At 46.9% G+C, this 26,806-nt stretch overlaps 1 protein-coding gene across 2 annotated transcripts in view; it reads right to left on the bottom strand.

The window, feature by feature from the left end:
• The window catches only part of FGFRL1 (fibroblast growth factor receptor like 1), a 102,811-nt gene that overhangs the window by 6,178 nt on the left and 69,827 nt on the right, over window positions 1–26,806 (bottom strand). Inside the window, exons 4-7 of one of the 2 annotated variants that reach the window (XM_061556467.1) lie at window positions 13,532–13,651; window positions 11,807–11,986; window positions 8,502–8,639; window positions 101–454 (exon numbers count right to left, since the gene is read on the bottom strand). In XM_061556467.1, coding sequence (XP_061412451.1) covers window positions 101–454; window positions 8,502–8,639; window positions 11,807–11,986; window positions 13,532–13,651 — 792 coding nt within the window. The remainder of the gene's footprint in view (window positions 1–100; window positions 455–8,501; window positions 8,640–11,806; window positions 11,987–13,531; window positions 13,652–26,806) is intronic. The other variant, XM_061556468.1, reaches the window with a different exon arrangement.

The raw sequence follows: 26,806 nt of genomic DNA, 5'->3' as shown, positions 1-26,806 counted from the left end.
TGATTGTTTTGGTCGGTGGTCGGGGTGTGGCGGCGGCATTGGCGATTGTTGGCAATGACAGCAGCGGCGGCAGCGGCGGTATTTGCCGAGGCCGACGTACCGGGCTGCACGGTGAGGAAGGCGCTGCGGAAGCTGTATCCCATGGTGTTGGCGCCCAGGCAGATGTACATGCCGGCGTCCTCCGCGCGGGCTCGCGCGATCACCAGCTTGTTGAGGAAGGAGCCGTCGGGGCGCGACCACACATCTCCCGCGGGTAGCACCACGAAGCGCTGGCCGCCCACGTCGAGCGTGGCGTTGTGGTGGCGCTCCGACCCGGGCTCGACACGCTTGAGCCACTGCACGACAGGCCGTACGTCGCTGCGCACCTTGCACTGCAGCGAGGTGGTGCCGCCCATCTCCACTGTGGTGTTCACCGGGTGAGTGCCCGTCAGCACTGGCTTGGAGCGCAGGCGCTCTGCGGATGATGTGCCGGATTTGGGTGCGTGGGGGGGGGGGGGCGGTGGTGGTGGTGCGAACAACGGGGAAAGGAGAAATTATGAAAGGATAATTGAGCGTCAACGTCGAGGTAGAAGTGCAACGGTTAGCGCGCTGCGCTATGAACCCCGCGGGACGAGTTCGACTCCCGCTCACGGCCAACACCAGTGACGATTATCTGAATCGGTTCTGGGCCCCCCTAGGTCGACTCAGCCGCAAATTACTACCTGGTGCGGTGTCTAATCATCACCACTAGGGAAACAAAGGCGGCCGGGCGTGGTGCTGGCCACCCACTCCCTCGTATGGTGTGCCAGCCTTTATAGGTGCGAACAATGGGAAAGGAGGAAATTATAAATATTAATTGAGTCAACGTCGAGGTACCCGTTATAGAAGTGTGTACATACAATATTTTAGTCTATAAATGTATGTGTGTGTATATGTGTAATTAATAATCGATTTTCGGGTTAGGCTATGCAATAAGCTAGCCATTTTTTTCGTCGTGAAACCATTTCACCAACCAACGGCCTAACAGATTATATCGTCACGTTTATCAGTAATTTTTTAAAGAGATGTATATTTCTTCCAAACACAGACAGAAACGTTTCACCACCAGCAACAAACAGGACACACTATAAAAGTAGTAATACAACAAATATTCGGCTGTACCCTTGCTAACAATGAAGCATGTATAACTTCAACCCAAGCTCTTCATGCCCTGATGCTTGCATTGTCTTCGTGCTGTTCGCTTTTTGTCATTCTATGGTCTAAGACTGGTTGAGACTAGGCCATAAAGAAGGCTTTCTCTGGTGTAGGCCAATCAGTTTCAAATACAATGCATTTATTATTAGAGCAAGCTTGTTTGTGTGCATGTTTTGCCACAAGTTCGCATGGTTAATGCAGGCTTGATGCCTTGCAAAAGGTTTCTATTTAAAAATCTAAACATCTGTTTTATTTCCAGAAAGGGTAAAGTCAATTCTTATATATATATTCCATCATTTTGATACTGGCAACAACGTCGCATAAAGTAGTAATAGATAAGAGTTAACACGTTGCTTTTAATTGAGCGAGGTGATACGAGCTCGGGGGAAGCAAAGAGATGACGGAAGGAAATTCCAAAGTGGTGCTGGTGCTGGAACACCGTGAGTCGAAACAGGCAGTCTCGTACACCGGACCCTTAACTTGGGTGCAGGAATGAACGAGTGAGGTTCTTTGGGAACAGGAACCATGGGAATGGGTGATATTGATGCACTTTCCGGATTCATCAGCACTGCCTTCTGTTACCCCTGGCAATACCAGCACACTGCCTTCTGTTACGGGTCCAGTGCCAGTGATGTGTGTTCCAGGCTTTCTAACACGAGTCAGAGGCTTCGTTGATTATAATAAAATACTTGCAAATTGCACCCATGCATTCCATCACAGCACTCTGGTGATATCACGATGTCGATGCTATTTTAAGATGCCTATTAGAGTGCTGCAACGATGTCTTTAACCATAACTTTAATGGCCTTGGTGAGAGAAATAAGCTCGCCCCCACCACCGTCCGTTTTTTTTCATGATCTCGTAACATCTTGGGGGCATTGTGTTGACCCGTCACGAAAATGTAAGCGAGTGATCTTGGGCAGGGCACATTGTCATTGCTATCAGGCACGATGGCGGACGGATGAGACCGATTTACGGAATGGTAGACTAAGGAGAGGAAGGGACATTCGCGGATGAACACCGTGGAGATAAAGCGATGTGGGATCAGCTCGGGTGAATGATGCGATGGCAATGAGAAAGCATCATCCAGCAGACGCTGTCTCCCCGACAGACCTGGTCTTCACCTGAGGACGGCTGCTTGCGTTGTGGCCGAAACGTCGTGAGAATGATCTTATTATGTTTTATTTTTATTATTTTATTATTTCCATTCTACGTGACTTTACCGAAAGAACCAAGAAGATGACATCATCCAGCAGTGAAATAGGCACACACAAAAAGTCAGATTGCCGTGGCGATTTCATATGTGCTCTATATATGAAATATTACATTTTAACATTTAGATAACTTTACTGTAACGTTACCTAAGGAATGTTGTGTTTATATATATATATAAAAAAGGTTATATTTAATTATTTTCCATATCCTCTGTTACGCCCAGCACAGTTGGATACATTTTGGCGTTCCATTTTTATTATTTTTCTGGGCAAAGAGAGAGAGAGAGCGAGTGAGAGAGAGAGAGTGTGGAGGCTGGTAAGTTGTGGGGGAGAGATTAAGGGGTGCAATAAACGACTCAACAGACAAATCAATTATCCTTTAGTTGCGCTCCGTTTTATGGACATCCAGAAGACGCTATGGACTGAACTGCAGATTATACACTCCGTACTGCGGACTATGCATTCCAGTACTAGATTATGTATATGTGCAGCTTTTAGTCAGTCCACTACTGTATGAAGGCCTCCCCCCGCCTGCTGCCATGTTAGTAACGAGGGTCGTTTGACCATATTTCACCATGCTGGTTAGCAGAGGTGTGGACTCGAGTCATGTGACTTGGACTCGAGTCAGACTCGAGTCATGAATTTGATGACTTCAGACTCGACTCGGCAAAATGTACAAAGACTTGCAACTCGACTTGGACTTGCATAACAATGACTTTGTCCCACCTCTGAGGTGTGGACTCGAGTCATGTGACTTGGACTCGAGTCAGACTCGAGTCATGAATTTGATGACATTCAGACTCGACTCGGCAAAATGTACAAAGACTTGCAACTCGACTTGGACTTGCATAACAATGACTTTGTCCCACCTCTGCTGGTTAGTGCAGGTCGGTGAGGGGTGGGGCAGGACCGCTGAAATATCACAAACCACTGATTAGCCGTGGCCAGCAATGGAAACTCGGGGTCACCTGGTTTGTAGCACAATGTGCCAACCACTTCGCCGCCAATCAAGGCCACTGTGTACCGCTGTGTTAGTTAGGAAGAACTTTCGCGAAACGAGCCAGATGAGAGGCAGTTTACAAGCGTGGTGTCCTCTCCCACTGTTTTCTGTTGGGGGGGGGGGGTGTTGTAATGATTCACTGTTTCTCACCATGTAGTGAATATGTCATGGTCGTGATTTGATTCAAGAACCGATGATGTTTTGTTTGTTTGTTTAATACTGGCCAAGATAACGACATCTAGTAGCTGCAGGCAACACGTGTACCGATTACATATGACATATATGAATACATAACATATTTAAAAATACTTTTTTAAAAAACACGCTTTAATGAAATGTACTGTCCGAGCTGCCCCTCCCCCATCGCCCATCCCCTCCTTCCACCTCCCCCGCCCCTGGGCGTGGCTCCCCGTGGCTTGCTGTGACGTAGGGGACCACGTGGTGATTTACAGGCAACGTGAGTTGAGCGTCGACAATTAGAGCCGTAAAAAAATATTGTAAAAAATATATATTTCTAATTTTCAATGATAGAATATAGTATTGTCATCAGTATGACATACCTATACCAAGTTTGCAGTCGATACGACATTGGGAATACGGTTGAAATTGAGTTACATGATTTTAGGATACAACACACAGAGTAAGTTAAATAAAAGCGTGTAAAATGTTAAAAAATATATGTTTTGGTTTTTTTTATGATAGAATATAGTGTTGTCATTAGTATGACATAGGTATTTCAAGTTAGCAGTCGATAGCACATTGGGAAGTGGGTAAAAATTGAGTTACAAGATTTCTTTTTTGAGAATACAACAGACGGAGTGAGTTAAATAAGTAATAATAAAAGCGTGTAAAGAACACACATTCATTGTTAATGCTTGTTGTAGCATACAGGGTCCGAATCTTGCAGCGAGAGAGCTCTTGTGAACAACATCTGGTGACACAGGAATGTTTGCTTAACTAGACTTACTGTTGATGAGACCCAAAATGTCAAAACCGCTTGCGTTTTAACTTGTTTCAACAATTTATGCTGGATAATATTCGTATGAAAATACCATATGCTGATAAATGAAAACATATTTGTGCATATATAGTTATTACGGTATTTTATTCGAATGTATCTGCGAGTTATTTTCAAATTAGCAACTCGAGCTATGAATTTGGCACACAAATGGCCCAATATTAAAGTAAAATACTTGTCCATTAATAGCTGAACCGGTGGAAGTATGGTGATTATGAAGCGAGATTAAGCCTGGTTCTAATTTATAACTAAAAGCATATACATGAACATTATTAATGCCCTCTTATTTGAGATACATTGGCCCAAGAATGTCCTGTTGGTAATCTTTTGGGAAATCACACACGACAAGGAATGCTCGTTCTCGATTCTCCCCCCAAAACGACTTTCCCTACAAAAAACAACAGTTATTGGGCACGCGATTGGGGTCGTGGGTGGTGGTGGTGGGTGGTGGTGGTGGTGGGTGGTGGTGGGTGGGTGGTGTTGGTGGGTGGTGGTGGGTGGTGGTGGCTGGTGGTGCCTGGTGGCTGGTGGTGGTGGGTGGTGGTGGCTGGTGGTGGTGGCTGGTGGTGGTGGCGGGTGGTGGTGGCGGGTGGTGGTGGCTGGTGGTGGTGGCTGGTGGTGGGTGGTGGTGGTGGCTGGTGGTGGTGGCTGGTGGTGGTGGCTGGTGGTGGTGGGTGGTGGTGGTGGTGGGTGGTGGTGGTGGTGGGTGGTGGTGGCTGTTGAGCAGTGCTGCTATGGTGGTGCTGGCTGGGTAGTTCTGGGTGGTACGGTGTGATGCTGGATGGTTGTGGAAGGTCCTGTGCAGTGCTGGGTCCTGTTGTGTGGTGCTAGGCGGTGTGGAGTGGCTCTGAGATCGTGTTGGGTGATACTGGCTGGTTCCATGTGGTGCTGGGTGGTTGCTGTGTGCCACTGACTAGTGCCGCGTGTGCTGTGGAGGGGGGTTTTGGTTGGAGTTGGGTGCCGTGAAGGGCTGCTGCTTCTGGTCGTAGTGGTGGTGGGTGTGAGGTTAGCGCTGATAAATGGAGTCTTGTTCTGCCGAGAGCCGGGCATTCGTATTGCGGTGCCGCGTTTCCCACAAGCCCCTTCCTGGAGGCAAAATCCCCCCGGCTTGGCCCGTGGCAGCAGCTGTGCAAGGCGGCTGTGCCCAGCAGCTGGGAGCGCCGCGGAATGATTTAAACTCGACCCTCGCTTCCCAACACGCATGTGTGTGCGTGTGTGCACGTGTGAGCATGCGCGCACGTGCATTTGGGGAAGCGGTAGTGTAGTGGTTACGAGCGCGCTGCGCTACGAACGCGGCAACACGAGTTTGATTTCCGCTCACGGCCAACACCGGTGACAATAATTTGAACCGGTCCTGGGCCTCTCCGAGGTCGACTCAGCCTCAAATGAGTACCTGGTGCGGTGTGAAAACCTCGCCGCCGGGTGTGGTGTTGGTGACCCACCCCCTCGCGTGACGTGCCGGCCTTCAGAGGTACCACTCGCTAACAGGACTTGCCCGAACAATCTGTTCAAGGCTATGCGGTGGATCTTTGTCTTAGTTGTTTTGCGTGTGTGCACGTGCGTGTGCGCTCATAGTACGTGTAAGATTAGTAAGCGCAATGGGTCCAATGCACCATACTTATAGTCAAATGAGAGTGATTTTCATATATGTAATGACTCGCCTCCTATCCCAGTGATTTGATGAATTACCACTATGAAATGAGATTTCGTTAATTGTTACTATTCACAGACCCGTGCAGGAATTAACATTTTCTCTCTCATTTGTACTCTCCCGATGTGTATTGTTTCTGGCACTTTCTACCTTGCTTGTACATTTCATTGTCACAATCCAATAGGAATGCGTTTGTATGAAAGCAAAGAGGCACGTGGGAAATTCATTCTTTCCACCCTCATCTCCTTGAACTTCCGTGAATTGTCACTCTTCGTTATTTGGGACCGATATTCGATGCAATATATATTAGCAAAAAATACAAATCTCTTAGAACATCCAATTTGGTTTGCTTAGTTTTTTCACGGTCGTTGTATGTCAACCCACCTTTGGTGCGAGACCTTGTTCGCTCAATTAGCCTAAACGCAGTCTCGGCATATAACGTCCATGCAATTTGCATAGATTGTAAACCATCGATTCTCACATGCGCAATTCGATGGGCGTTTCGTGAGCATTGGGTAAATAATTTCAGTCGGATCAATTGACTGCATTGTTTGTGCGACTGCAATCTAAACGCGTGCGTTGTGCTGCACCCAACAAAAAACGCACGTACACAGGCCGCTGGGCCGGACAGTTTCATAAACACTGCCCGGAAAAATCCTCCCCCACCCCCCCATCACCTGTTACAACCTTGAGACACCTTTTAGCAAGAACCACGTGCAGTGTGTGTGAGAGAGAGAGAGAGTGAGCGCGTGATGCCATTGTTCTAAAGAAAGAAACGGTGACGAGTAAGTACACGGCCCTTTTTCACAAACACCCTGCTATGACTAATTGCGTTCACGGAAGATGACGGATAGTGATTGATTGTGGAGACAAGTGACATATACGCGGAGGGAAAAAAATGTAATTGACAGGCCTGAAGGGAACATGCCCCTTAATTGTGGAGGTCATGACCCCTTTAATGTGACCCCCCCCCCCCACACCCCCTCCAAACCCTATGACGAGACAGGGCAACCACTGTTCACATCCAGAGCTCCCCGCAGTTGCATATCAGCTGTGGCAATTACAGAGATAGTTTCTGCAAGTTATCTTTGGTGCCTAAACTGTAATCTCCAGAAATCTGTGCCCTCTGGTCATAATTGCCACAGTTGTGTAACAAAAAAAAAACATCTGGCAGAACAATTCTTACCCTCGTCATCTGCGGTGTTGGAGCATTAGTGGAGCTCCCTATCAGCACTACTGCAGTGTGACACGATATATTTTGTTGGCACAGAGCAGAGGTCGCAACCGGGTACCCGATACCCGTACCCTACCCGATACCCAGCTACCTGTACCCGGCCAGGTACGGGTAGCCGTTTGCGACCTTGGTGCGGCCGGGTACGGGTACGGGTAGGCCGTGAGTCACTGGTGAGTAACCGTTTGTCACTCATTTCGGGTAGGGTACCGGTACGGGTAGGGAATGGATACCCGTACCCGGCCGGGTACAGGGTACGGGTAAGGAATCAAAACCCGTTTGCGACCTCTGGCACAGAGAGGTCGCACTACACGTTGAGTATCGCAAGAAGTTTGTGCATATTTGTTTACATGGATACGGTGTCTGTATTGTAATAATCCACCTTATCCGTGCGGTTTGTCCTTTTTATTTTGTCTGCACTAGTTATAATTCTCGGATTATTTCCACCGTACCATGTCTCCCATGGCAAAGAACCACACTGTGGATTACATTTACCTGGCTCTCACGCAGTGCCAGTGTTAGCAATGCGACAATTCACTCCCTCCGACAAATCCATGAATTGTATTGCAATTCAATGAAGGAATGGTCTCATATTTGCCATCTCGTGTGCATTGTTTTGCCATTTGTTCCGTCTCGTTTGTGAATTTGTATTTAATTGTATCAACCTATTTGCATACATTTCATGACAATAGTAAATCACACGAGTGATGTTGATGCACGCACCGTGAGCGTGGGAATCAATATTAGTTGATAGTTGAATAATCGATGTGTCGCCACGTGTCGTGTCAGTATATACGGAAGCCACACAGCATTTCTGGGAGGCTCACCCTGGGACGCAGTGAGCTCGCAGGCCCTCCGTCTGCCAGACACAGCCACTCGACCAAGCACCCAAGTGGCCTCGCTGTCCTTGACATTGTCCCCACCTAACTGCCCATAGGCCCTGCCTACTCCTCTGCCAACCCCTCCCACTACTCAGGTACCCCCCCCCCCCCACCCATTTTCCCAATGTCACGACTCAAGCACGAAGAGGCCGCGGGACAAAATCACAAAATCCCAATTTTTTAAAATTTCTTACAAACGCTTTTGGCCGACACCGGAATGGCCCCTTCTCTGAAACCACCGCAAATGCCCCATTCAAGCTGGGTCCTTCGGTAGCCCTGAGGCAGGCAGCGTGGTGAGGGGGCAGGGAGAGGTGAGGTGGGGGAGTAACTCACGCACGACATCGACGCGGTACGTGGCGTTGATCTCTCCTGCGGTGTTGAACACGCGGCACGTGTAGCGGCCGCTGTCCTCGGCTCGCAGGCTCTTGAGCGTGAGCGTCCATTGCTGCCGCCTGCCACCCCGGCCAGATGCTGTGCACACAAATACAAAGGGGCCGTCCATAAATGAGGTCACGCACCTAAGGGTGGGGTGGGGTCAGACATTTGTGACGATGTGTGACGAGGAGAGGGTTGAGAAATGTGACGTCACATCAAAATGCGCAACTTTTAATAAATATCGACAACACGTTATACTTAATTAAATAGACGTTTGATTCATGTTTTCTCCTACAACATCAGAGTGCAGCGCCACATTGATACGCACTACAATGACAATAGTTTAAAGCGATTTCAAGCATGTTTTATTTGGGGGGGGGGGGAGGGCAGAGCTTTGTGACGTCATATTTTAGGGGGGGTCTTTTTGTGACGCCGTGTGACGAGGGGGGGAGGTGTAAAAAATCGTCCAAAATTGCGTGACGTCATTTATGGACGGCCCCAAAGACCCCCGCCGTGTAACCTTAACGGACTGTCGGGGGTAAGTGCTGTTAGCGAGCACCGGCCGCCCTTGTCTCCCCAGTGGGGATATTTTTACACAGCGCACCGGGTACTCATTGGAGGCTGAGTCAACCTAGCGGAGGCCCGGGACCGGTTGAGATTATCGTCACTGGTGTTGGCCGTGAGCGGGGGATAATACTCGATTTGAGCGCAGCACGCTAACCGCGACACCACCGCTCTCCATGCACACACACACACATATATAATATCACCCCTGACCTTCCCCTTGTATAACCTTTAGCAGACTGTCAGGGTGCGAGTGCTGTTAGTGAGCACCGAATGAAGGCCCTCAAATGAGTTTGGTTTCTGTGCGTGCGTGTGTGCGTGCGCGCGCGGGGTTAGACTTTAGACCTCATTATTTACTTGGTAGCAAAAAAAAAACACGATAACAACTTCCCAAACGCTCATGTTATATCCATTACATTTCGATAATACTATTTGCCGCCAGCGCAAAAATGTCTCCGTCAGTCCCCCGCGTGTTGCTTGTCCTCGTTTTGCACGGCGGCGAGCAAGAGAAGGCGCGGGGCCACCGATGAATAAACGGATGAATGTGTGCAGAGTACGGCACTGGTTTCACTTTCCTTTAAGTGAAGGCAACTGAGCAATGCACACGTTCACACAAAGATCCCCCCGTAGACTGTCTGGGTGCAGGTGCTGTTCGCGAGCACCGAGCGAAGGGCCCCGCATGGCACACGAGCGGGCGTCGATGGCCAGCAACCATGCCCAGCCACCTTTGTCTCCCCCCGATGCTGATGTTTACACACCACACCAGTTACTCGTTTAAGGCTGAGTCGATCTAGGGGAGGGGCCTAGGAGCAGTTTTAATATTCGCCACACACACAAAGATCCCCCGTATAGCTTTATCAGACTGTAGGGGCAAGTGCTGTTAGCGAGCACTTATAAAGGCCGACACGGCACACGAGGGGGTGGGTGGCCAACACCACGCCCGGCCGCCTTTGTCTCTCTAGTGACGATGTTTACACAGCACCAGGTACTCATTTGAGGCTGAGTCGACCTAGTGGAGGCCTAGGACCGGTTCAGATAATCGTCACTGGGTGTTGGCCGTGAGCTGGAATCGAACCCGGGTCGCCGGGTTTGTAGCGCAGCGCGCTAACCACTACACTACCGCTCCACACACTCACACACACACAGACACACACAACACACGCAACACACACGGGCACACGCAACACACGCACAGTGCATTGACAAAACAGTCGAGCACAGCCTGCTAGCCGTGCCGATCTTATAATAATAATAAACATTGTTTGTTACACTCCGGTCTTTACGACACCCCTCCAGCCGCGATGGTGCATATTTCAACAAATCTTATCTTTTCCCTTTCGGAGGCAAATCAAGCCGTGACACATTGCACACGTCCAATGGTCGGTAATATTAAAATCTCTGTTGCAGACGAAGAGAAAATACTGCACCATCGTGATTAACAAATTATGCTTTATTTTTGCTCTGAAGAAGATAGGAGGCGTCACCTGAAATTGATGGCCAATTCATGCTACTACCTGCATTCACCCTTGTGAAGGATAAATCCACCAATATGTAATTTTCTGGAAAAGCCCATTTCTACTTGTTATGGATATATTTTCAGGGATAAGGGGAATTATCCAGAAGTGTTAGCAAATTCATCATTGTCTCAACTGTGCGGATATCAGGAGGACATTTGTGAGCATAAACATAGACAATAGGAACCGCTCATAGTGCTCTCCAACATCAACGTGGATAAGGAGATTCATTATCAGTGTCGGAATGTAGCTTGCCTTGCAACATGCCATGATGTTGAAAAACAAATACAAAGGCATATTTGTCCCCGTGATATGAGTGTCTCTGTGGGGTGGTGGAGAGTAATGTTTGAAAACCGACATTATACCGACTACACGATCTCGACCAAAATAAACCAATTGTGAATAATAATCATAATATTGGTCGTGAAACCCTAAGTATTCATAAGTGGATAAGTAGAGCTTCAATGTATTGATCCCTGCATTGAATCGTCAGGTCATTGAATTAATTTAATTGTGTAGCGAGCTTTCAACAAAATGTCATGAGCTACGGACAAATTTCCGCAAACGGTGGAATCACTCATACCGGATGTTGGTGGTGATTGGTGTCCGTACTGGTGGTTGTGTGCTGCACGTCACGGGGCGGTGTTTTTGGGTAGTGCTGGTGTCGGTGGAGCAGTGCCGGATTATCCCGGTAGCACAAGTAGCTATCTAGGCTACGGGCCCCACACTTTCAAGGGCCCCGCGCTAAACGCTTTGAAGCCATCAATTCCGATTCGGTGATTCTGCACTTGCTCTATTACTATAGTACTATACTGCCTTCAACTTTTATGAACGACTGGGTGTTTAAGGTTAGCAATTTGTCGTATTATCTGGCTGCATAGCAAATGAAAAAATACAATTACTTGATTATGCAAGTGAAACAATGTGTTTTAATATTTACGTGTTTTTTTTAATTTAGTGCCACCTTTATAACATCATGCTACAGGCTCCACACTAATTCTAGATTTGAAGCTTTCGTGACTGCGAGGATTCATATTCTTAGGTATTTTCGGTAAAGTCACGTAGGTAAAAAAATTAAAATTAATAAAAGTAAAATAAAATAAAAAATAAAATAAAAATCACGACGTTTCGGAGGCAACACAAGCTTCGCACCAGCTTCATACGGCAACTGGTCGCCGCTCCCACCTGCCATGTGAGACGCCGCCGCCGCTGGGGTGGGCCTCGCGATGGGCCGGTCGTCCTTGAGCCACACAATGTCGGGCCTCGGCTCCCCGCTGGCGCTGCACTTGAGTCGCACGGAGCTTCCCGCGGGCCGGGCGAGCACGCGGCGCCGCATGCGCGACGGCTGCGTGAAGCGGGGCTTGGCTGCGTCGTGGGCGGGGGACACACACACACACACGGGGAGCAGTTGGCCATTGAAGACAGAGGAAGAGCTGGCACCCAACCATGGCTATCCTTGTTGGCGCAGGCGCTTCAACAACCAAAGTGTGAGTTCTAGATTTGAAGCTTTCGTGACTGCAAGGATTCATATTCTTAGGTTTTTTTCGGTAAAGTCACGTAGATACAACAAGCGTGCTGTGACGGTTCCACCTGAAGACGGAAGCTTGTGTTGCCTCCGAAACGTCGTGATTTTTATTTTTTTATTTATTTTTTATTTTACTTTCATTACATTTTTTTTTACCTACGTGACTTTACCGAAAAAAACCTAAGAATATGAACCAAAGTGTGGCTTTGACAGGCTGGTTTGCTTGTTGAGCACGTTATTCTCTCAAGGGGTTGCCATGCAGTCCCGTGGGTGATTCAACTCGAGTCAACTCCTGAAGGTGCTTCCGGCAGTGTGCGGTGAAAGTTTGAGAGAAGATGTGCTAAACACGCATGCCAGCCCGGAAGATCGCGCCTGGATGACAAGCGGCTGTGTAAACATGTAAAATTGTTGTAGGTGTTTTTACACGATCCCTTATATACATGTTCGGCAGCCTTTTTGAATTTATGTCGACGCTGTGGTGGTTGCCACGTTTTACGTGAACTAATTGCATACTGCATGTGTACATGTACGCCTCTTTTGTCAATCCACTGCTGGATGAGGTCCAGGAAGCATAGATGCGGAAGCATAGAAGTACAATAGAAAAAAAAAATCTGCAATGTGGTTTTGTGCGCTCTGGGTAAGTGAGTCAACTTTTCTTCATACAACAAAAATCTGCGTTGGGAATGCATTTGCTCGTTGGCTCGATTTGATACGTGCACATTTTCTGAACATGTGTGAACAATTCACCTAAGTAATTGGAAGTGGGACAGTCGGAATGGGAAGGCGGGCGGGTGGGTGTGAACTTTAGGGGTACACGCCTGGGTAGGCAAGATTTTTTTTTGCTTTTGTTTTGAAGTCCCGCTTACGCATTTTCAAATGTGTTTAATATGGAAACCGTGGTGAGTTTTTCTCTTTACCAAATGTTACATTTGGTAAAGAAAAAAACACTAACAATAAAAAAAACATTCCAAGCAAGTTGTGTTTTGGCAATATCGAACTCGTATTTTTAGCTAAAGTTCCCCAGACTTTTGTTGTATCTGGCGGCAGACGAAAAGCAGACGTCTTTGTTGAAACTTGACAAATGACTCCGTTAACCTTTACAACTTTGTTACACATTTTTTTCCCTTGTTCATATTAGTGTTATGACAACGTTTCTTCATGCGCAAAAGTATAACCGTCAGACGCCTTTTTGACACCGTGAATGCATTAGCTGTCAGTTCACGTACTTTGAACAGCGGGGCTGTTTTTTTTTTACCTTCTTTTGAAAAAAAAACTCCCAAAAACCTCAAAGTATGCAGTCGCATTACGAGCGTACGGTTCAACCGTGGTTTGTCTGCGTGACAGGTGAAGAGCTTGTCGACTGCCGGTGGGAAAGTGCTTATCACCAGAGGTCGAGCGTCGCCAACGGCACTCACTTCCCAGCTTGCGTTCGGCTTCTCGCTCTGCTGCCGCCCTGTCCCCATTTTCTGCCTGCGAGGCCTCGGTTTTCGCCGTCTCGCTCTCGTCTGTTGGGGAAGGAAAGACAAAGATCCCCCCGGTGTAGCGATAAAACAGACTCTTGGGACAAGCGCTGTTAGCGAGTAGTGCCTTCGAAGGCCGGCACGGCACACACAGAGGTGGGTGGCGAGGACCACACTCGGCCGCCTTTGTCTCCCCAGTAGCGATGTTTACACACCACACCAGGCGCTCATTTGAGGCTGAGTAAGCCTAGGGGAGGCCTAGAACCAGTTCAGATAATCGTCACTGATGCTGACCATGAGCAGGAATCAAACTCGGGTCACCGGGTTTGTAGCGTAGCGCACTAACCATAGCACACACACACATATATATAGCACTGTTGTGGGTAATTCCAACATATTCAAAGTTGTCTGGACAGCGTGTAAAGGTGGAGGCTTTTCTACCAGCAGTAGTGGTGTCGGTAAGCAATTGCAGGTCACCTTAACCTATGGGGCTTTTAATTATCGTCACTGCAGCTTTCACGTTTGAATTCTATATTAAGTTGAAATTAACCGACAATATTACAATTCACAAACCCAAAGGTGATCATGGCAATGCAGATATCAGGCTCTCATATTTCTTACGAGAATGACCATCATCATGTTTGACCTAATCCTTCAATTTTCAAATAAAAAGAAGAGTAATATTTCACCAATAGTTGTTCTTCATTCATGTTCTATATAAAACTGACTATGCAGGCAGTGGTTTTTGTTGACATTGGGATCTTCATTAATGTCACTAAAGCTTTGAGGCTTCCCATTTTAATATGAAGCTAAAATGAACCCACAATATAAACATGTAAAATCCTGACGGTGTCAATCCAATGCCGACATCAAGCTCTCATTCCTTATGATAATAATAACAATATGAATAATACTTCATTAGACCTCCTTTGCCAGTACCAAAATATAATAATAGGGGTTTTCCCTTTTTTTCTGGCAACAAAACTGAAACCTTTTACAAGGATTCATGTCTGCATTAACCACAATACTTGCAGTCAAAATGCAAAAACACACACTATGATAATATATGCATTGTCCTTGAAACTGATTGGTCCACACCAAGGGACGGCTTTCTTTTGAGCCTCGACCCAATTGGCGCATTCTGGCGTCCTCTGGTCGAGCACCAATTGGGCCGAGGCTCAAAAGAAAGCCATCCCTTAGTGTGGACCAATCAGTTTCAAGGACAATGCATATATTATCATAGTGTGTGTTTTTGTTTGCATTTTGACTGCAATTACAGTGGTTAATGCAGACATGAATCCTTGTAAAAAGGTTTCAGTTTTGTTGCCAGAAAAACGGGGAAAAACCCTATTATTATGACTAATACTCTTTACTCAGGAAAACCTCAGTCTCAAGTGCATGTTCATGGTGTTCCTGCTTTGGGATGTTTGACCATTTCCATAAAGGGGGTGTGCTTGTATTCATGTGTGAGGCGACTGAAGTATCCAAAGGATAATCCTGCACATGTGTGAGTAACACGTGGAAATCCACACAGATTAATTCAATAATCGATCCACGTAATCCATCTCCTGCCACTTTAAGCCTACATAACGTGGTATTCTCCATCCAAGTACTGACCAAGCTCAACCTCACCTTGTCTTCCGAGATCTGATGATATTAGTTTCATTGTGGGTGATTTTTTTTTGGTTTAACGATCGCGAAGACAACATTTTTGTTCCAAGGTGAACCCGAACGCGCAGCTACACAGATGAAGCCGGCTACGCTGCAGAGTGATGCGAGGGCATTTCACTGCTTCCTGGTTCCCTGCAGATGTTGTTACCGAGCAAAGCCCCATCTCACTGGAGATACGAGGAATAAATAAACCAAGCAAAAGCTTAGGACCCCAAGCAGCTCGTTTTGATTTTAGCAAAACAAATTTCGCCAGGGTAATCCTTTGATCGAACGTCTCGTTTGCAAGGGTGGCCAGGGTGTCAATTGACATTGCATCGAGTATCAGTTCAAATTTAAATCCTAATAAACATAACGATCTAACAAACATAAGCGAGCAATTATCTCGCGTTCATCTTGTTTGCATCTCACTTCTCTCATCTCACTTCATCTCTATCTTCTTCGACATCTCTCTCATCTCACTACTTCGCGATTTCGTGTCCACATCTCTGAGACTTTATAGATTGAAAGGGGAGTACCCCAGAAATAATTTCTGCTTAGGGCCCCCATTGAAAACTACTGCAGACTATACTCATCTGTGAAACGTAGCACCTTCGTGATAGCCTTGTGCTCTAAGAATATTGTGAATACCAAAAGAACGAAATTATTATTGTTATTAATGGGCCAGCACCGCCACCACTGGCCACGCTAACGCGGCACACCATGCGTCCTTCACTCTACCGTGCCACGATGCGCAACGGGGGCTCGGGTGTCGTGATGTCATCAGCTCGCACGATCATTCACGCACCACTGCCCGGACTGTCAGACAAGAGGTGCCCTCAACGGCTGCCCCAGAACCCTGAAAACGATCCAAAATTTGGACGTCTCACATTAAACCTAAAATGGAATTTAAACACACACCAGAGTGCGCTGCAGGTGACGGAAACGTTGGTATTATTTAAAAAAAAATGCAGTTACAATTGGTCCTACAAAAGTACACGTGCAATTTTTGTAGGCGACTGCTGCGCATATTTTTTGTTTTAACGAAGCCGCGTATCAAGGGATTTTTTTATCCAGTTCACATTGCGTGGGTTTGGGTCACACGCACAAACACTGACCTGGAAACTGAGTAATTCACCCGGCGAGTAAACGCATCTTATGCGGCGAACACTCAACCTGCTGTGGCTCTCGGTCTCTCGGAGCAAGTTCCGTGTGATTGCTGAACGTAAAATAACGACGGGACAGCCATCCGAATAGACTCGCTCAAAGTGTGCACCATTTGCGTTCAGCTGACAGAAACTTGTTCGACCTCATAAAACCAGCCGGTCCCTTCGGCCAAGCTGCCAAAACGCACACGATGCTAAAGGATCGTTCATGATGACGGTGATTATGACTAAACTTTCGATTCCCCTGGACAGCAGCATTAATGTGACGCCACCTAATTTGGAGCAGAGCGGAGCAACTTGAATCCCTGGTTGTGAGATCAATATGCAGGGACATGTTCTGTGTTACGTTGGTGGAGTGGAGGAAGTGATATTGAAAAGTCACTTTCGTACATTTAATCCCCCTGTGATTCAAGTTTGTCATCGGGAAAGGACAGCTTTGCCCAGAATCTCGCCATTCTTTTGCGTTTCAATTAATATGCGCAGTTATATTAACAACAAAACTATTTCAGCTGGCATTCTGTTTTCATAGAAATGGGTCCAGCATACTTCTTTTTGCAAAACTATAAAATACAAATAAAAACCGTGTGCTTAATGTAATAATGAGGAAAGATATTTGATCCGAGTCCAAACAAGTCCACAACACGGAGCTGGTGGAAGAAAAAACGTCTCACTGCACCTCCTTTGATGTAAAACGCAATTCTTTAACGGAATGCCCTGCTTTGCATGCCCCATGCGCTTTTCATCTATTTATTTTTCTGCGAAAAGAGGGGAGAGAAAAATGGAGGGTTGGGGGGATGTTAGGGGGGGGGGGGAGTGTTTGGGGGTGCGGGGTGGTTGGACGGGGGGGGGGCACGAGTTTGGGGAGGCAGTCGTTCCGTTTGATCTGTCACAATTTATTGTGCGGAAGGGCGAACAAAAACGCGATCCTGAAACGGCACCGTGTCACCCTGACCCTTGCCCGTGCACACGAGGGCCTTTGATGTGCCGCAACGGCGAAATGTTTTTTCACAACCACCCCCCTGCCCCCGCGCCCCCCCCCCTGATCCCCGTAACTCAAGAACCAAGGTGGTGCTGCTGCAGACGGAGCTGACGCGTCCGTTTCTGCCGTTCCCGGCTCCAATGCACACCTGGAAAACGTGCATCTTCTCTTGAGTTTCATTTTTCTTAAAAAAAAATCTTATAATTTTGTTTTGCCTTAGCCTTCTTCATACGGAATGCAGTGAATGGGCAGGTCAACAGGTGGACCCACCTGTTGAATTGTCTGCAACCCTTCTCAGAGTAGTTTGTCGGACCTTGAAATAAATTATATTTATTTCTCCACTCATCGTGTCCCTTTGAAGGAGTGGCCACACTGGGCGTGCAAAACCAGATTCTGATGTCGGGGGATATGGTAGGGGACTTTTACAATAAGCAACATCAGTTCATAACTTTCCACCCTCTGTTATTCCACTGCTGGATGAGGGGCTACCCATGCCGTGGCAGTCATGACGGTTGTTTCAATAAGAAGTATTCATTATCCTTTGCTATGCCGGTCAAGGTGGGTTGGTGATGGGTAGGGGGCCTTTGACCACTTCATTCATCGCCCGTCACTGTTGTTTAGCCGTCGCAGGGACATGAACTCTGGTCGTTGGGTTCACAGCACAGCGCGATAACCAAACCACTGCACCACCACCCCATTGAATCAATTCACAGGCGTCCATATATGCTTTTTCACATTAATTTGGACTGGTGGTGGACCCACTGATTGCGGTGACCTGTGCCGATTTGCAGCTGGGGACGGAATGTCACAGAAGCTATTCTACAGGCATCCTTCTGCAGACATGAAGAAAACAGACGCCTCCTGTACATCGCAAAAAAGAAAAAACGATTCAAGCACCTGGATAAACCTGCGTCTGCCGCCCCTTTCTCGAGCAACGCTGCATCGCGCGCGGACAATGAGGGCGAGTGGATTCCACGGCGAAGCCGTGTGCATGGAGCCCCTCGCATCGTCTCGGTCTGTCGGTTAAGGGTCACCTCCTCCCTCCTTCCCTCCTTCCTCTTCTTTCACCAAGTAGCCCAAGCGCTAAGGGGGCGGCGGGTTGGTAGCACTTGTGGCGGAAAATGCTACTCGTGTCCACCATAAGCAGCGTCCACCATAGGCAGCGTCCACCATGGGCACACATCTTCGAGTATATTCCGTCTGTGTTAGTGATACCCTTTTTTTAAAACTTTCATATTCTACAAGACATTTCAAAATCACACCCCCCTCCCCCCAAATAATATCGCCTGTCAAATATGCTATAGGATCATTAGTTAACCACACTTTTCTCATACACAAGTACCACAGTGACCTTGCTGCCATATACATTTGTGATTTAAAGGTAAAATTACTCGAGAAAATCATCGTTAGCATTCGTCACCCCCTCGGTGGTGCCGATCGGCCTTTATGGGGCAGATGACTTGAGGGCTAAAGGCCACAATTGTCCTAAACATTGGCTCGTAAACGTGAACGTAGATAAATGCGACACGGCTACTGTGCACGGCAGTAAAGGCGCAACACCGAGAGGGGACGGGAGGGACAGGTGATCGGAAGGGTAGGGATACTGTAGGTGTGGAGCAGAAGAGGCTGCAACCGACAGTCTCTCAGCTGTGAGCTGGAATGCACCTGGCCGTTGCACTCATAGCCTACTTTATCCACTACCTTGTCTGCTATTGGGCTGGGGACGTGAGCTGGCTGAGGGTGCAATGACGCATGTGTGTGTGCGCGCATTTGTGTGTGTGTGTGCGCGCATTTGTGTGTGTGTGCGTGCATTTGGGTTTGTGTGTGTGCGCGCATTTGTGTGTGTGTGTGTGCGCATCTGTGTGTGTGCGCGCGCATTTGTGTGTGTGCGCATTTGTGTGTGTGCGCGCATTTGTGTGTGTGTGTGTGCGCATTTGTGTGTGTGTGTGTGCGCGCATTTGTGTGTGTGCGTGCATTTGTGTGTGGGTGCGCGCATTTGTGTGTGTGTGCGCATTTGTGAGTGTGTATGCGCATTTGTGGGTGGTGGTTAATGCACTTCCCTACACGAACCCGGTAACCTGAGTTCAATTCCTAGCCATGTTTAATGTCAGTGACAAATATGATCTGAACCAATCCCAGGCTTCCCCTAAGTTGACTCAGTCTTAAAAGGATTTGCTGATGCAGTGTATAAATATCATATCGTCCCCAGGCAGAAAAAATGGGTAAGATGCTCATCACACCTCCCTGTGCACTGTATCAGCCTTAATAGGTGCTCGCTAATGACACTTGCTTTGAAAGGATATATCTATATATTATGGATATACATCTTTGTATTATATTTGTATTAATAACGGGCTGTAATTACTAACGGGCTGTCAACGGCTGGAGTACAAAGTTACAATGAAAATCTAAATATAAGAATCCATTCTCTTGGTTCTTTCGGTAAAGTCACGTAGGTAAAGAAAATAAAAAATATAAGATAATTTTTTTTTATCTAGAATGAAAAAATATAAGAAATTCAACATTTCTCTCTTGCTCGGAGGACGTGAACACCAAGTTAAAATGGTCTTTGGTGTTTATCTCTGGAGTAGAATCTATGGAAATGTCTGTTCCCAATGCTGGTAGCTGAAACGAATGAGCAAGGAATTGGTTTTGCACGCCACGTTCACTGCAAACTGACGCCAGGGGAGAAATGAAAAAAGCTATCTCATACATATTCACAAATAGTTGTAAAAAAAACGAACAAAACTACATAGCCAATGAAAGCCCATGCCACATCAAAAGAGGCACCTTTTTATCTGTAATTAATAGATTTGGAATGCAAAGAGAAAGAGGAGGCAACAGAGGGAGGGAGTGAGAGAGCACAAAAAAAGAATCGCAAAGATAAGTGGCAGGCCCCCCGAATGGTGAACGGGAGGAGTCGAGGCGCGCGCGCGAGAGGGAGAGAGAGGGCGACTTCAAAGGCTCCGACGACGCAGAACGAACCCGATGGGCCGGGGTGTGAGGCCCCACGCTGGCCTGGCGGGTAGAGCCGAGGGGGTGCACAGAGGCACAGAGTGATGTTTGGGCGGTGGTGGTGGGGGGGGCATGGAGGGTGGAGGACCGACAGGGAGGAGAGAAGACACTGGCTGGTGAGCCTATGAAAAGGGTGAATTGAGGGTTGCCACCTGTCCTGGTTTTCCCAGGATCGTCCTTTTGTTGAGATGGGTGGGTGTCCTGAAATATTTTTGAAATGTTGTTTTCTATTTGTATTTAACGCAGCGTTATTACATTTGACTTTAGCAAAATGTCAGGGTCAGTAAGTACATTTCGTTATTTATTTCTCCAGTATAAATCAGATGTAATCAGGTACAGAGGTTGATAATGATAATAATTAATTGGTTTTCCCAGGATCGTTCTCCTTTTGAGGAAATTGTCCTGCGAAATGTGTACGTCTCCCCGGGACATTAATTGTGCCCTGCTTTTGTCACTTATGTTCATAATAAGACAACTCAACACGTTGCATTTGCATCTCACCTAATTGATATTTACAGAGCACCTTCACTCAAGCAGCTTGACATGCACTTCTACCCTCTTCCAGTCGTGAGATATTCTTCTTCCCATGAGGATCATCATCATCATCAGTCATGATCAATCCACTGTTGGATGAATGCCCTGCCCAATACGTCGCCATCTCTCATGATCCTGCGATGTATTGATCCACCCAGCGCCTGCACACGAGCTGATTTCATCGCTCCGTTTCCTCGGTGGAGGTCCCCTCGTGAAAGCGTTCCATTGCTTGGCTGCCACTTCATCTCTCTTCGTGAGCATTGGCCATCAACCTTTCCAGCAACATGTCCTACCCAAGGCCACTCATGATGTACGCCACAAGTGATAACGTCTCTGCGCCGCTTGTACCTTAGTGGTAGTGGGCAAAGCCTTGCTGAAACGGAGCCGTTGGCAGGAGGGAGCCGAGATCGAGAGGTTACGGCGGAGAGAGAGAGAGAGACAAGAGGGAGTGCTGGCGGGCTGGCGGGTAGCGAGTTGGCGGGGGGTTACGGCTGTGGCTGAACGGTCGGAGGGCTGGCGGTAGGGGGTGGGGTGGGGGGCCCATTCAAGCTGTGAACAATGTGAGGCCCTACCGAGTGGCCGGGCCCGCCTTGAGACTGGGTGGGTGCTGGGGTTCCCAGCGCCCATTCGGGACACGACAGCCTTTGTGTGCGACTTGCCCCGTCCGTCTGTGGCCGGCAAGACGGTGGTGGTGTGATGAAGCACTCTGCCTTTTTTTTTCTCTTCTTTGCCTTCCACCACTTCTTTCTCGCTTGCTTTGCCCCCCCCCCCCCCCCGGTCTTTCTCTATTTTGTGTGTGTGTGCATGCGAGTGCATATGCATGTGTGCGTGTGTGTGGCTATTTCGGTGTTTTTAGTTCTTTCACTGAAACGTAGTTCAAACGCGGCGCCACACAATCGGCCGCAGCTGTGCGTTACATTAATTGGCCTCCCCCAAATTGTTGGAAAATAAAACATCTCAACAGATTCTGATGATGTCGTGAAGAAATTTTTTTTTTGCAAAAATTGCTCCTATCGCCGAAAGTAAAAGTGAGAGTTAATGATTATTGTATGTGTCGCCGGGCTTAGACACTTTCAAGCATATGGCTCTGCAATTCCCTTAATAGGGGTTTTCCCTTTGAATAGATGGGCACATTCTGCTGAATTCACATCAATCATGTTCCTCCCAAACCAATGAATGAATGCCAAAAAAGAATAACAGAAAAAATACTGCCTCCCAAGAGCGAATCCACCATTTCAATGCCTTCACCATAAGTGGCGTTTGTCATTCCATCTCGCCTCTGTCCATAAAACACTGTCAACAACACATCGTACATATCTAGTTGCAATTAACGTGTGGTGGAATGGTGGCACAGTGGTTAGCGCACCGTGCTGTGAACCCGGCAACCTGAATTTAAATTCCTGGCCAGGGCTAACATTAGTTCAAACTTAACATCAGTTGGCGAGTGATAACTGAACCATTCCTGGGCTTGCTCTCTCCAGCAACCCGCACTGGGAAGCGTGGTTAATTATGTCTTCTTGGTTCTTTCGGTAAAGTCACGTGACTTTACTTTAAGATGAATTCCTGCAGTCACGAAAGCTTTAAATGGTTAATTATGGTTAAACAAACCCGCACAAGTAACACGGCATGGGGAAGGGTTCATCCAGAAGGGTTTGCCAATTGGCTATAAATGATTCATATTAATTAAATTGTGCTCAGCATTTGTCACGAGATATTGCATCAGCGGTAGAGACAATATACTCTACCTTGCACAGGTATGTGACTTTTCCATGGGATTGTTTGTTGCATGATAGTCCAACCATTATTTAAAAATGTCAAAGCTGGAATTTGACCACATGCATAAGTTCAAAAACCAAGTTCAAAGCCAACTTTAATATCGCGGTTTTGTTTGTACAGTCATTTTGACCAGGCTGAGACAATCGGCTCGCCACACTTGTGAACCCTGTTTTATCGTGGATTTCTACCTGCTCTTGCTTCTTTCGGTAAAGTCATATTGATACAAAATTCAAAAAAACAAATACAAATAAAACCAAAAAACCATGACATTTCGATCACAACACAAGCAGTCTTCATATTTTCTCTCCACCTGACGAAAGTTTTAAGTCAAGATTTTTACCTGGTTTCGAACCCAGATTCCAAAGATTCCAATGCATCTCTTTCACCTCTGAGCTATCCAGCCACCTAATATTTGGAACGTTAAAATGTTGTCTTGCCTATTGAAGTCAATATAATAGAGAGCCTGCAATATACCTCGATAAATACCGGTGTGTTTTAGATAGTAGACAGATGACTTAAAGATATTCTTACCATTATTGAGCTACAATATATATAATGATCAATGATATTTTGATTATACATGCATATTTTGCTCAGCTTGCTCATTGCAAAACTATAAATATAACCATAGCTCTGGTAGATCACTGATTGCTCCTCAACAAGGAGAATATTGACTTAAATAACTGTTTATCAAATTCACATTACCAGGGATTTAACCTTCCTCAAAGCCCGCTGAAGGCAACCAATGTCATTCGGTGACTTTTCTCCGTGCAAAGTGAAGTTACAGTGCCACCCATGCCCAAGAGAACATTTGATCAGTGTTCACCTCTGTTAGTAGGGCTGAGCCAGCGGTGGAAATTCCACATTCTAATGGCGTGGGCGAGTGGCGAAGGCCTGGTTGGCATTACGTCCGGAAACAAGGGATGGAATGGGGCCTCCTGTTAAATTTACCCCCCCTCTTCACCACCAGGGCAGTTGCACTGCCTGAATACCCCAGAGCCATGCCGTACTGTTGACAAGTCTCGCCATGATTTGGCTACTGTTTGCACAATCAGTGGCTCGTCGGTTACCCCTATCAGTGGTTAAGGTGCTATGAGGCTAAGTTTATTCAGCTGACCTTTGGATTTGTAACACCTCCACATTGCCTGTGACTAAATCTCACGGGAATGCACCCATTCTTGTCAGTTGTCAGGAGATAAAGCAGCAGCAGCAGGCTTGAGGCTGGCTACTGCTGCGTGAGTCAGTGACTGGCAGGGAATACCATGCGTTGTGGGCAATCGACTGTGAGGAGGCCAGGAGATGGCAGTCCAGAAATGGGTTGAATCCAGTTGTGCGGAGCTTTGAATGTTAATGCTTAACGCACGTGTTTTTTTCTTTCTTTTGGCACTCCGGTTTCCTCTCTCATGCCTTAATGTACATCGGTGGAAATTGCCAAACATCCCAATGTAGGGCCCTCTTGATAAAGAGTCATGAGACTCAGCGAAATTTTGGCGTCATCTGGTCCAACCCATGTGAGACTAGGCTCTAAGGAAAGCTGTCTCGGGTGTGGACCAATCAACTTCAAGGACAGTGCATATATTATCAGAGTTATGTTTTTTTGTTTGCATTATGGCTGCAGGTATTGTGGTCTATGCAAACATGACTCCTTGTAAAAAAGGTGTCAGTTTTGTTGCCAGATAGAAGGGTAAAAAACAATTATCATGTTTTTTACTGGCAAATGAGGTTCCAATGGTGACAGTCTCTTTTCAATCCACTGCTGGATGACCGCTTCTCCATGCCACGTCAGTCGTGGGAGTTGTTCTTTGACTGTACTTCACCATGCTGGTCAGTGCAAGTTAGCGACCAGTTCAAATATCACCAGCCATGGGCCAGGAATTAAACTCAGGTGGCTGGATTCATAGCATAGCATTCTAACCACTGTGCCACAGCTCTATAGATAATTAAAGCGTATTCTTGTTAATACGGACTTTATACTCTTTGGTTCTTTCGGTAAATTCACGTAGGTATAAAATAAAATAAATGACGACGTTTCGATCGCAACACAAGCGACTGTCTCCTGCTGTATCTATTCCACCTGATGACGAAACGTCGTGATTTCTTTTACTTTATACCTACGTGACTTTACCGAAAGAACCAAATAGTATGGATTCCTGCAGTCACGAAAGTTGCAAATCAAAACGTACTTTATAAATGAAAAAAATATTACAAAATATACCACGGTCTATTAAATATAGCATGGTCAGCTAATAATGAGCGGTCAGCACAGCGATGAACTCCACTCTTTGCTGCGCTGCGTAACAACACAAAGACAAATATCCCCCATGGAGCGAGCCCTGATGAAGGCCGGCACTGCTCACGAGGGGGTGGGTGGCCAGCACCACGCTCGACCGCCTTTGTCTCTCCCCGGTGGCAATGTTTACAGACACCACACCAGGTACTCATTTGAGGCTGAGTTAACCTAGGGGGGGGGCAAGATCGGTTCAGATGATCGTCACCGGTGTTGATCGCGAGCGGAAATCGAACCCGGGTTTCTGGGTTCATGACAACACAGCCACTTTTTCTTCTTCTTGGTTCTTTCGGTAAACTCACGTAGAATGGAAATAATAAAATAATAAAAATAAAACATAATAAAATAATTCTCATGACGTTTCGGCCACAACGCAAGTAGCCGTCCTCAGGTGGAGAACAGGTCTGTCGAGGAGACAGAGTCTGAATGACAAGCCCCAGGCTTGGAGCGACTATTTAAGCTGGGATGGAGAGGCGATGAGCGCCTTGACAACACAGCCACTCTGCCGACAGTAGCCGGTGAGAGCCCCAGTCATTCGCACGCTTGCTGTGTAAACCCACGTGGCGTCCGCCGTAATCGTGCTGGAAAGGCGTGACAATGTCAATGCCTCTCAACGTGAAAATTAAAGTCTGCTGTCCAAATGGATGTTTGCCAAGGCCAGCAGATGTCTCCTAATTAAAGGGGAAATGAGACCGACTGCGGCAGAGTCACTCGAAAAAATAATTAATGGAAATAAATAAATAATCTTTACACGAGCTGAGATTTCCAAATGTAGGCAGAAATGAGGTTGCGGATGGCACCACGATGATTTGTTTTTAATTTGTTTATTTTTCGCCAAATGTGCAAACACTAACAGCCATGCATCACTTGTCAACGCAGCGAGAGAGAGAGGCGGTTATTTTTAACATTACACGCCAGTGCGTGTGCAGGGGTGTGTGAGTAAGTTTATGAATGTCGTGGTGTGTGTGTGTTTTGTGTGTGTTATGTTGTGTGTTTGTATATATGACGCTGTGAGTGTGTTTACACATGCGATTGTGTGTGCGCATCTCTGTAAACAGCAGCACTGGGGAAACAAAGGCGGCCGGGCGTGGTGTTGGACACCCACCACTTCGTATGCCATGCAGTCCTTCATCGGTGCCAACATCACTTGCCCTAACAGTCTGTTAAAGGCTATGCAGGGAATCTTTGTCTATATTTTTATTTATGTATCTGGTGGTATGTTTTTATGTACGTGATGATGTGTGTGTGGGGAGTAATGGTGAGCATGCTTCTCTATGAACTTGGTGACTTGAATTTGAATCATGCCCTTGGCTAACACCAGTGGCAATTGATATCTGATCCAGTTCTGGGCCTCCAGTAGGTCCACTCAGCCTTAAATTAGTACCTGGTGCAATATAACATCGTGTGCCACACGCCACTGAATAGTTATGTGCTCACAGCACTTGTCCCAAAATTCTATAAAACGACATTGATAATCCGTCCATGTATTCACGTCATGCTCTGTGTCTGTGCATGCTTACGTAATGAATTATGGCAGAGTGCGGAGCACAGGTGGGGGTGCATGTGCCAGTCATCTCAGTCTGTTGATCCATAACACCCGGGTCTGTCCGGTGACCTGTCAATGAGCCATGAACACTTTACACGGCCTCAGAGTGCACCTACCCTGGCACAACTGCTGCGTTCACATCACTGTCACTTTGTAGCGAATGATGGCTGTTGTTATTTATTCATGTAAAGGTGTGTATGTTAATGTTTGTTTCCGTACGTGTGTACACGGAGGAGCGGTGGCGCAGTGG

Source organism: Lethenteron reissneri, chromosome 22 (assembly GCF_015708825.2).
Source record: "Lethenteron reissneri isolate LAM-NWPU_2019-01 chromosome 22, ASM1570882v1, whole genome shotgun sequence".
In the NCBI taxonomy this organism is placed as follows: domain Eukaryota; kingdom Metazoa; phylum Chordata; class Hyperoartia; order Petromyzontiformes; family Petromyzontidae; genus Lethenteron; species Lethenteron reissneri.
The sequence above is the reverse complement of the archived record's forward strand: the minus strand, read 5'-3'. Positions and strand labels throughout refer to the sequence as shown.